The 12,112-nt window shown below is 43.9% G+C and overlaps 1 protein-coding gene across 2 annotated transcripts in view; it reads right to left on the bottom strand.

Moving 5' to 3' along the window:
* Positions 1–338: 338 nt before the first annotated feature.
* The window catches only part of SORT1 (sortilin 1), a 49,333-nt gene continuing 37,559 nt past the window's right edge, over positions 339–12,112 (bottom strand). For both annotated transcript variants that reach the window (XM_083509432.1, XM_083509431.1), the window contains exons 15-20: positions 10,960–11,149; positions 7,489–7,605; positions 6,692–6,800; positions 5,388–5,494; positions 3,980–4,091; positions 339–3,738 (exon numbers count right to left, since the gene is read on the bottom strand). In XM_083509432.1, the coding sequence (XP_083365558.1) occupies positions 3,724–3,738; positions 3,980–4,091; positions 5,388–5,494; positions 6,692–6,800; positions 7,489–7,605; positions 10,960–11,149 (650 nt within the window). In that variant the 3' untranslated portion in view covers positions 339–3,723. The remainder of the gene's footprint in view (positions 3,739–3,979; positions 4,092–5,387; positions 5,495–6,691; positions 6,801–7,488; positions 7,606–10,959; positions 11,150–12,112) is intronic.

Raw genomic sequence — 12,112 nt, forward strand, 5'->3', positions numbered from 1 at the left:
TCCCCACAGGAGGTAGTGAAAGTCTTTAAAAGAGTCAGAAAAACTCATGGAGGTTAAGGCTATCAGCGGCTACAAGTCATGATGGTTGTGCTCTGCCTGCAGTCAAAGGGAGAAATTCTTTTGAAAACTTTGCTGGAAACTATTCCGGTTCTGCTTGAGAGTTTCCCAGAGTCATCCTGTTGGCCACTTTGGATTTGATGAGCCATTGGCCTGATCCAGCAGGCTCTTAAGTTGCTCGGTGATGAGCAGCAGCCCTGAAAAAAATGGCTAAATGATGTATGTTGTTCCTTATGTGTTTCAGCAAGGTTTCACACTCACAAGAGTAAAGGCAGACCACATAAAAGCCCAATTTTTGTCTTTATTTCTAACCCAAATATTGCAAATATACAGAAAAATACCAGTACAAATTTATAATATAGCCAGGCTTATTTACAAACTCTATACATGGCTCCTTTATTTTTCTTCTGCACCTTGCCTCAGACTGTACATCTTAAGAAATTATGTGTAGAGGAGTGTATTAGCTATGGCTTTTTGTTATGTTATATTTTACAGCCATTATGCACATGGTCTGGTCTGGTCTGCCTTACAGACACATCAGGGAGACAATGATACTTCAAAGCTCATGCAATGGCAACATTTCCAGGACTGCTTTGTCACTTAGGCAGCACCCTTAGAGCAGTGACGAAGATGCAGTGTTACCTACATACTCAACACTATGGAGGACAAGGCTACTGTTGTGTAGGGCAGCAAGTGTGTGACAGTAACAAGGACCTGGTTAGTTTATTGAGGTTTCTAGTTCCTTGAATGCTCTCACTTTATAAGCCAATGTGCCACAATGTATAGTGTCTTATGAGAGGGGAACCAACAGAAATGGAGCAATGGAACAGGTCATGCCCAGTAATGAACCCCCTTGCCTAACCACGCTTCCAGAGATGCTTTAATAAACATAGAAAATAGGACATATAATAGGAAGAGTAAGTAGTCAGATTATGTTCTCAGTGAAATGGAAAAGGTCACCACCAGCTACATTACAGGCTTTCCACCACAATCCCAGCCCAGCACTTAAAAGAGTTTCAGCCACATCACATGGATAGTAAAGCGATTTGAACCTGGCTCTGCACAGAACAGATGTACACAAGAAGTTCAAATATGTTAAGAGCAGGGGTTTTGGAGCAGCTGTCAGACACAAGGTTATTGAGCCCCCTTCAGTTCCTGGTTGAGTTACTGTGAGTTTAACATTGACTGTAAACAGCACTTTTATTTACATGCAAGTGTGCTTCTGTACCAAATGGAGTGAGACAACAAGTGAAATAAGCTACAAGTGTCTTCCAGGGACAAACGTTCCTCCTTGCCATGTGTTCCTCGTTGGTACCTTCTGCAAGGGACAAAATAATTTTGTACCAAGGAAGACAATGACACCCTGAGATATAATCAAATGATGCAGTGATGTAAGGGAGGAAGTAAGGGCCCAATAAAAAAGCACAGTAACGCCAAAGTAACTGTGGGAAAAACAAATCCAGGACAGACACTTTATTTCATGTTTCTGACTCTCATTATTGCCAAAAAGAGGGGTGGAAAGCTCTGTGACTTTAGCAACATGTCCTAACCACTAGGGCATAATTGGTAGCCACTGAATATCTAACAAATCCTGCTTCTTTGAAGAAAGGCAAGCTAAACTGATTAATGGTGGAAATACCCAACAGTCAGTGCCTCCTGAAAAATTGCGGAGCGTGGCATTCAGAGGGTAGATGCCACTATGGAGAAGGACCACTTCCAGACTGTCGCTGGATGACACTCGGCAGGTTGCAGCATTACCAGCAAGTTTTCCTCTGATAATCTTAGGGAAGTACTGGGGCTGGGTAAGGGGAAGGGTGGTCCTTAAACAGCACACACACCAGAGACCCTGGGGAAAATATGCTATGTGTCCCAGGGCTCCTCGTGTCTGGATGAATGCCCTAGCACCACAAGGGAGCAAAGGCAGCCTCAGCCTGAAACCTCCAGTGAGACCTTCCTGGTAGTGCTGCCTCACCAGCAGGAACACTTGGGGAATAAAAGCAGAGTGGGGCAAGTTCCAGTATAGGCGTTCATAGCAAGATTAAGGGTACAGGTGGTATGTGGAAGGTATTCAGACCCTGCCACGCTCCCAACACAGGTGAGTGGGGAATCATATTTTGTCTAGGGGCTTATCCACATTTCCTCTTGTCCTGCTGCTTTCCTCCAGGGAAAACCACTCTTTAGCAACCCAACCCAAATTGCCATTTGCTCCGATCAAGCACAAAAGAGTGGTTTTCCCTGGGGAAATGCAGTGGGAAGTGTGGACAAATTGTGACTAATCACTCACCTATGCTGGAATAGAACAAAGTCCTAAGATAAGTGTAAAAAGTACCACTGGGGACCAAAATTCAAGAAAATACATTACTGAATGTTATGAAGGTCTTTCAAGTTCAAACATGTCTCTCCAAGCATCTCAGTCCCGTCAAAGCTGAATATTACCTATGCCACGCACTGGCTCAATACTTTGTGTTTCTATGGATCCCCTATAGTAAGAATCCCTTGGATCTTACTATAATAGCTACTGGAGTGGGATGTCTCCATCGCCAATTCACACCCCAACAGGCCAACTTTTAGCTACTGAGTTCAAGAAACTTAATTTACTACCTTCTCAAGGTTCAAGTCACAATACCCTCTGTGAACCCAAAAAATATTGAGAAATAGTTATGATTCCACATGGCACATAACAGTCAAACTGTGTTGTTGAACAGAAGTCGGAAAAACACAGTAGCAAAGCGGTGCATGTGTAGCAACCACTGATCTACGTATAATCTAAAAATATAATGAAAATTAGAAACACTTAATAACATCATGGTGCTGCTGGTAGCGCAAAGAAACTTTCCTTCAAGAACCCGATTTAAAGCAAACAATTTCTGTTCCTTCATAACATTCTAAACAAGTCATATTTCTGGAATATCTGTATACTTAGTCTTACAGTTGATAAATTTAACCCCCCCCCCATGCTTTTGCTTTTTAGATTTATGGCAACACACATGCCGATTTCACAGTTTAGTTCCTTGGAATCGGAGAGCCACAGAGTTGCTCCTAGCCTTGGAATAATCTCTGCTTTGCACGGCACACATCTGCCCAGTTGATTACATTTCAGTGAAAACAAAAAGCAACCCTGTTTTGGCACACAGCCCCGGGATGCTGGTTAGCTTTCTCAGTCCCTGCCATAGCATCTCATTGCCCTGCTTGCTAGGAGAAGTGCTGCTCACACTGCAACAGCTTCAAAGCAGTGTCATCACAGTGTTGGAGTGGAACATGTCCCCCACCCAGGGATTTGGAGCCTTCTCCTAGTAGCAAGGTATGTTGTACCTAGTAATGCTAATATTTAATGAAATGTTGCTTTCACATTCCTATTTAGTTTTCCTTTAAGAGTTGGAAAAAGAAATCTGATTAAAACAAAGTTACATTTTTTTTAAAAAAAAAGGTTTCCCTTCTTCCTTATCCAGAGCTGCAGTATCTCCCCCTTCTACACCCACCCACCCAAAGCAGTTCTTGCAGCCTTCTTGGTTTTAGACAGTTTGATGGAAGCAGTAGGAACACAGAATCCCTTGGATACAGAAAAGGCATTCAAATTAGAAGTAAAATGAACCGTCTGCATTCGTGCCCTTCTGTAGCAGCATCTAAATCCATGTGAATCCAATTCTAGTTAGATCTGCAATATCACTATTCCAGAAGGTCCTGGGAAGAAAAGAGGGGAAGATAATACTTCTTGTTAACATTTGATGATCATGATTCTTTGCAGTTTTGCTGTGGCAAATACAACCCACTTAGCCCCACAGAGATATACAGCTGTTTCTTTTTCAAAGTGACATAAGCCAAAATCACATGCTTGGGGTTCAAATTTATCTTTCTAACCCAACATGTACTGCTCAGAAAGATGCATGGTGTGCACACATACACATCAGTTACAATCACTTGCCTCATCAGAATCATCATGGTAGCCCGTTTTATTGGCATCTGGTGTGTCAACGCCATCAAAGCCGTTCGCTTCCGCATGCTGCTGCAGGACAGAGTATCGGTGAACCAGAAACCTAGGGGCATGATAAACACACATGAAATGAACTTGGCCCTATGGCGGTAGCATCAACATTCTTTGAACAGAAGTGAATATAACATCCAGAGACTTTTGGAAGAACTTTATATGGGTTGCTGCTGAGACACCATTTCTCTGGCTGTTTTATCTGGTCTAAGCCAATAAACACTGGGTATCTTTAGAGCCTATATAGGATTTTTTAAAAAAACTGGTAGTGCAACGATGCTACATGAATCCATCTGTCATTTTGGGCTAAAGTGTCATGGGTCTGCAGCTGGCATGTAGTTTTATCTCTCCTGGCGAAGTTGTGGAACAGGTATTGGGATGGATGAGGGATGAAGGCAAGAATAGAAGAGCCTGCTGTATCAGGCCAATGGCCCATCTAGTTCAGTATCCTCTTCTCACAGCAGCCAACTAGATGTCTATGCGAAGCTCAAAATCGGGCAAGACAGAGGTACTGTGGGCAGGCAAGCCTGCTGATCTAGGAATGTGTGACCAGGGCTGCCATGATCACGTTTGCAGTTTAGGGCTTCTCCTGGACTCAGAGCAGTTTATAGAGGTACCCATGACATCTGTTGTCAGGCACTCCTGGTCAATTTGCCAGTGGGATTCCTTTGTGAAGAAAGTGGACCTGACTATGGTAATTCATGCCCTGGTTACATCAGATTGGGTTATAATGTGCTGTACGTGGGTCTGCTTTTAAAGACAATTTAGAAGTGCCAGCTGGTGCAGACTGCTTAGCCCCCATAAACAGCTGTAGTCTGATATAAAGCCTTATTTGTACTAACTACAGTGGTTGCCAATGTGTTTTCAGGTCCAATCTAAAGCACTGGTTGTTAGTTTTAAAGTCCTAAACCATTTGGGATCTGGTAATTTGAACAATTGCTTACACTTCTGTTTGGGCTCTAAGACCAGCCACAAATACCCTCCTTACAGGCCCACCACTAAGATCTATCAGGCCGACAAACATGAGAGCACCTTTCAGTGTTGGCCCTGTCCCTGTGGAACTCCTTCCCACAGAAGCCTCTCTGGCTTGTTTTAAATGGGCCTTACTGACTTCACTATCCCAATCTGCCTTAAACTGAATAAGGTTGGTGATTTTATAGTTACAACCCCTGCTGTTTTATATGTATGTGTTATGTTACATAGCTACTGTTTTTCTGTTTTGAATTGGTTTCATGCTCTTAATTCTGAGCTGTGGTGGCAGAGTCTCTGGCACTGAAAGGCAGCATAAAAATAACTGAATAATAGTTAAAAGTAAGAATGATCTTGCCAATCCCTTCCCAAGGCTCACCTTCCTCCACAAACGTATTTCTTAATGATGACTACTCCAGCTACAGCAGTCATAAGCATCAAGCCTATTACAGCCAGGATGACTGGAGTGGAGTTGGAGGAAGTAGACTGTAGAAAGAAAAGAGAGAGATGCATTAAGATTTTATGACAAATTATTAGATCACTTCGATTACTGAGTCATTTCCATAATGATTCTCCTAGCATATTCTCCCTACCTCAATAACTTACTCTCTTGTCCTGCATGGATCACAGGAGGATTATAAAGATTTGGGGAGAGAGAATGAAACAGCTGATTTTGGAAAGGGTGAAATTTGACTACTTAGTTCAGAATGCCAAACCGCAGCTTCAACAGCCAATTTGGAAAGCTCATTCATTTTACTGCTTGAACAGAGTCAAGGTTAATATTGGCAAATAATTTTAAGAAAAACTGCTTCTCAAATATTAACGACAAATGGGCTGTTTTTCAAGCACTCTTTTTACATTGGTTAGAACAGTGTTTCCCAACCGGTGTTCCGCGGCACACTAGTGTGCCGTGAGACACCGGCTGGTGTGCCGTGGGAGGGAGGCGGGCGAGTCGGGCGGCGAGAGGCGGCGGCGGCGGCGAGGATCCGCGTCGAGCCGGGGGCGGCTCCGCGGTGCTGGTGCCGAGCGGCGGGGCAGCGCGCGCAAAAGGGAGGCGCGCGAGACAGCGGAGGAGGAGGAGGCCGGCATGTCCGGGCAGCAGCAGCAGCAGCAGCAAATCGCCGCCACCACAACAGCCGCTGCCGCCGTCCCTCAATCCCTCGCTCTGCTGCCTCCTCCCACCCCGGCAAGGGGAAGGGAAAAAACTTTAACTTTTGTGCGTCCCTCCCGGCGTGACGCTGCGCGCTGACGTCACGGGGCGGGGCTTTAATGGTGGTGTGCCGCGAGATTTTTTCCCGGTAAACAGGTGTGCCGTTGCCCAAAAACGTTTGGGAAACACTGGGTTAGAATACTCTCTTTCTACCTCTCATATATATAGGCAGCCTGCAGCCTTTGAACTATATGCAGCCCCCAGCCCAATTTCAGTTGACCCCCTGAAAGCCATCAGTGCAGGCCTCTGACAAGAGTGATCTGCCACTCTAGCACACTGGGGAGGAAAAAGAGAAGGGGGTTCAGAGAGAAAAAAGGGATGATTCCACTCACCAGTGGATTTCCCCTGCCAGCATATGGCCTCAAACAGAATAACTCAAGGAAATATGGCCCTTGACAGGAAAAGAAAGGTTGCCCACCCTTCCTCTCTTTATCTCTTTGCTCCACTTTCTTTCTGCATTTTTTAAAGCTTACCAGCTGGCTTGAGTTCAAGTAGTTGCTAGTGCATTTTTTCTTCAGATCAGTCTCTTCACGGATGGGATTTTCCCCACCAACACATTTGTCTCCTGGGATCTTCCGATATCTGAAATTCAACAAGAGTCTCAATAATCTAGTATTACGAAGCTTCTTTTATTAGTGACAGCTTTCCAAGCCACCTAAAATTAGCTAACCCCTTCATGTGCAAGCATCAGTGGGAAGTCGAGGACATGGTTTCACCATTGCCAGGCTGGGTATCCTCAAATCACCTGTCTGATATTCCCCAAAGCCATGGTTCTTTCAGGGCTGGGCATGTCATGTCTATAGGGCTGCAGTGGCCTCCAAGAAAACATGGAAGTCACATGACATGAAAGTCAAGAATCCTCAAACAATAAATGCACATGTCATGCTAAATTATTTCAGCTGCTTCTGGTCCACAGAATTTATAAGCCAAGATAGTTCTATCTAGAGAACTATCTCCCCACCCAATACAGAATACATAATGAACCACCTTAAATGTATTATAGATGGCTATACTACATCTTCTACTGGAAGATATAGTGCCATGGTCACAAGAGCAAGGGGCATATTTTGATTCTAAGGGAGATTCTTACTGTTCCAGAAACACAGCGTGCTCAGAGAGAGGAAGAGAATAAATTTACAGCCTATATGCAGGGCACCAGAATATAGTCCTCTTCCCAGTAGACTACATATATCTGTTTTATAAAAACAAATACACACAGGACCAAGCCATCTCCTCCATCAATAATACTATTATAATCATAGAAAATTACCCGCTGGTCTTTAGCCGCTCTCGCTTCCCATATAGACAAAATTCTAGGTCGTGCCCCTTCAGCTCTGGCTGCTCCACACACTTGGAATGGTTTTCTGGGCGGTAGTAGCCAAAATCACTGCATCACAAATCCCAGGAGTAGAAAGACAGACGTTAACAACCCACACACAGTATGAGTATTGACTCATGCATCACTTCATTACTGCTGCAACTAAAAGACCTAGTATGTGGTTGCTCAAACTAGAATTATACATTTTTAATAGTTATTCAGGAATTTGGTGATAATACTTCACATGCCTAGTTGTATCACTGGCCCATTATACTGACAGAACATTCAGGAGGAGAAACTACCCTATGAAGGAGCATCCAGTTTCTTCAGGGGTGGCAAATACATTTCAGCCCAATGGATGCATTGAGGGTTAGCCATGCTGCCAAGAGCCACATGCCAGCAGTGAGTGTGGTTGCAGTGGGTATAGCCAACACACACACACACACACACACACACACACACACACACACACCAAACAGACAAGAAGACAAATGCTGGCTAAGTTGGGGCTGCAGAGGGGAGAATTCCCTGTGTTTTTTCTTCCCATTGCTAGCTTGGGGGCTTTCCTTCTACCCTAGTGCTGTAATAGCAAGGAAAAGAAAAATGTCTTCAAGGTCTTAACTCTGAATGACACTGCACCATAGGGATAAATAGTTCCCATGTTAGAAGAGATTAGAAGAAAGAGAAAAGGTTTTAGAAGACTTTTCTGTTTCCTTCCTGTAGGAGCTCCTAACAAAGGCACTGCACCAGAGGAAGATGTGGAGATTTTCAAAAAAAATAAAAAGAGGTGCCAGAAGAAAAAAAGAGGGTTGTGGGTCACCAAAAATGGCAGGCCACAGGTTCGCCAAACCTGAATTATTTCCTACCAAGCATTAGCAATCTAATTTGCTAATATGCAGCACACGTATCCATGGCAATGAATGTGGCCCTGAATGGAAAGCAGATTCAGTGTCAACAATGAACCCATGCAAACTGAAAAATTAGAACAGAAACCCATTTCAGTGCTGCTTGATAAACTGGCTGTGAATGAAAATGTTTTTTAAATATTCAAAAACCAACAGCAGGTGGGAGAAGATGATAGAAATATTGGGTACTGATTCCTTCTAGGGCCCTCTAAAACAACCCCACAACCAGACTGACATCAATGTTATTACTGGTTTTGTACAGCCTCAAAATCTATTGTGAGAAATCCAGATTGATCTCTCCATTTCCCCAGCACTCAAAAACCAGTGCTAGGCTAAAACTTGTCCTCCAATTTTGCAAGGTCATTTCCCCCTTTGCAAACTGGGGAGCTGTTTTCTGCACCTTTCATCACTGCTACATTTGTAGAAATTTGTGTGTGTGCGCATTGCTTGTCTTATTCAACCATATGAGGTGGCTAAGGAACCCTCTTTTTCCTCACTGAGCTCACTTGAAGTAGTTTAGAACTTACACTGGCTTCCATTTCAACAAAACATCCTGGAACACCCACATAATTATGTGATATCAGCAGCCATATGGGTATACCAGGAAGTACTGCTGGGATGTAAGCCAGCATACAGAAAGCTTTCCATGGCTGCAAGTGTGCACAAAATTTCAGCTTTTAAAAACAGCTTCTTAAAGCTTGGGTGTTCCAGGAAGTCCTGCCAAGCTGGAAACCAAAATGAAGTCCATGTTGCTGTGAATGTGGTGCTTTTGTTTACACAACATTTCAAGAGAAAAGCAAGGTGCTTTAGCCATCTCATAAGGTGGTGGTAGTGGAAATATCTGCTTATTCCCACCTTGCTCTTTTTGAAGGCATGCTCAGTTCACACATACACCGCCCCCTTGAGTGGTTTTAAAAAAGAAGCCATTCAGGTTTAAGTCCAGCACTGTTCACGACACACGTTTATTACAGTAATTTGTGTACTCTGGACTATGGCTCTGAAAGTTTAAGGGATGCAAAGGCCATGTTCAGTCTTGTTATTTTCAGGTATGAATTAATCATATACCAGCAAATTCAGTTTGTGCAGTTAAAGTGAATTTGGCATTCTTGCACAATAAACCTGCTTACAATCCCCCCCACCCTGCCAAAACACCCTGGGATTTTTCTGGCAACAAAAGGGATGGGGAAATGCACTGGAAAGTGTGAGATGCTGATGTTGTGCAGCATTATATCTGTGCAAACAAATCAGGATGAATGCTCAGTTAAACAGGTCGTCAGAATGAGCCAGTACATGCTAGAGTCCAGTAGAACAAGCTACCAGCAACACAGTTCTGCTCCCTAACGTCTGCACTATTTTCCACCTTCTTAAATTACACTCCACCCTTTTCGTTGTTCATTTTTCCACAGCTGAATGCTCCCTACAGAAGTTATCATGAGGGCCTTTTAAAAGCAGCACACACAAGCAAAGCTGAACATCAGACGTGACTACTGCAAAACCTAGCGGCTTAAATGAGAAGCCATTAAGATGCATCTTATTTTCATGATCAAGTTCCCAGCCTGAGACTACAAGGAAAAGAATGAACAAGCAAGCAGCATCTGCTTAAGACCCTGAACCACAGGAAGTCTCAGTAGGAACTTCTCATGGTCTAAAGCTGTGTGCACACCATACATTTAAAGGACATGACTTCCCCTAAAGAATCCTGGAAGTTGTAGTTTGTTATGGGTGCTGGAAACTGCAGCTCTGTGAAGGGTAAATCACAGTCACCAGGATTCTCAAGGGGAAGTCATGTGCTTTAAATGTATGGTGTGTACACAGCCCAAGTGTACACACCATACATTTATTGTTTATTGTCCCTAATGCTGCCCCTCTCCCAATACCCCAGTTCCTGCCTGAGAACTTCAGATCATGCCAAAGCCAGATTTTGGTTCTGAACAAACAATGAGTTTGTATGATTTCTTTTAGTGAAGAGGATTTCTGCCACTTTTGTCTCAAATAAATGGCGTAGGTATGTGCAACTGCATGACATCTGTTTGTGAAAGATCTGCCTGCTTAAAATCTTGCATGCTCCTTCAGCCACAGAAAATAGACCATCATTAACCTGCACATCTTGTTATACTGAAAATGGAATCTGGGTTGCAAAATGCGGCATTTCTTCTGAGAACCCCCAAGTTGCACCATATTAAATCAATGTTGACTGCCTCCTTGAAAAACCTCACATTTATAGAGTCATAAAACCACAATTCTACATATGTCAGGAATGGGGAAACTGTGGCCCTGCAGCTAGGCTGCAGACCCCATTAATCATGCTGATTGGGCTGATTAGAGCTGCAGTCCAACATGTGGAGGGCCACAGTTTCCCCATCTCACTATTTCAGAAAACGAACTGCAGAGTCTGATTTAATATTTCAGTGAAGCTGAAAGGTGGCAGGGTGGGAGTATGGTCACTCCCCAGGCCATTTCAGAACAGAAAAAAACACAGCCATGGAAATAGATTATGGGAGGAACTCTCCAAACATACCAGAGGAAGTCACCTAATGTGCAAGTGCAGACAGATGGTTGCTTGGTCACAACATAGTCTCGGCCATTCTGACAGAAAGATGACTTGCGAAGGCGCAGATATTCCTCCTTGTAGCCCAATATGCAGCCATCTGCAGGGTCATTGGGATTGCTGGAGTGAGCCAACCACTTTGTGTAGTCCTTCTCCATACCTAAGGAGGGAATAATGACCAGATGCCTGAGATAGTCAAAAACTACTAAAATTCTGTGAGCTTTTCTGTAGAATTCTGTGGTGCAATCAGCCACAGAACTGGGGCAGGTACTCTCTGGAATTAAGGGGAGCTGCCCTGTAGCTTTCTCAAGTGCGGCAGCCTTTGTGGGGGACAGGACATATCACATGGTTCCCCATGCCCCACCACCCTGTTACCCACTGCAGCAGAACAAAAAGAGGGGGAGGGAGGAAACCTCTCTCCTTCCTCTGCTGCCAATTAAAGGTAAGGAAAAGGAAGAGAGAGGAGTGTGGCCTGGCATAAATGGCTTTTTTCAGAGAGGGAGAAGGAACAGAAGATGGGTGTGCAATATTTCTGAGCCCTTACATTAGCTGGGGGGGGGATATTCCAAATTATCTTGGAGAAAAGTTTTAAAGTTTTGCTCCCCCCGCCCACAAAGAACTTGAGTAATTTCCAAATTAATCTGAGGCAAACTTCCTCATGTCTGGAGGAACTAACTTTTTTGTGGGGATTACACATGAAGAGGCAGCTAAAAGACCTGACCTGTGCATTCTCAAACACAGTATTACACCAGTAGCCTATTGAAGATGCTCTAATTCATGGGTAGGCAAACCAAGGCCCAGGGGCCGGATCCAGCCCAATTGCCTTCTAAATCCAGCTTGCAGACATCAGGGAATCAGCACGTTTTTACTTGAGTAGAATGTGTGCTTTTATTTAAAATGCATCTCTGGGTTATTTGTGGGGCATAGGAATTCAATCATTCCCTCCCAATATAGTCTGCCCCCCCCCCACAAGGTCTGAGGGACAGTGGACCGGCCCCTGCTGAAAAAGTTTGCTGACCCCTGCTCTAGTTGCATCACATTTTTTAAATTCACAGATATAGGCAAGACAATTTGAAGACAAGCAGCTGGCTAGCATTCTTATTTGTTATAAAGGAAGAGATTA

Source organism: Podarcis liolepis (assembly GCF_965112155.1).
Source record: "Podarcis liolepis genome assembly, chromosome: 6".
Classification (NCBI taxonomy): domain Eukaryota; kingdom Metazoa; phylum Chordata; class Lepidosauria; order Squamata; family Lacertidae; genus Podarcis; species Podarcis liolepis.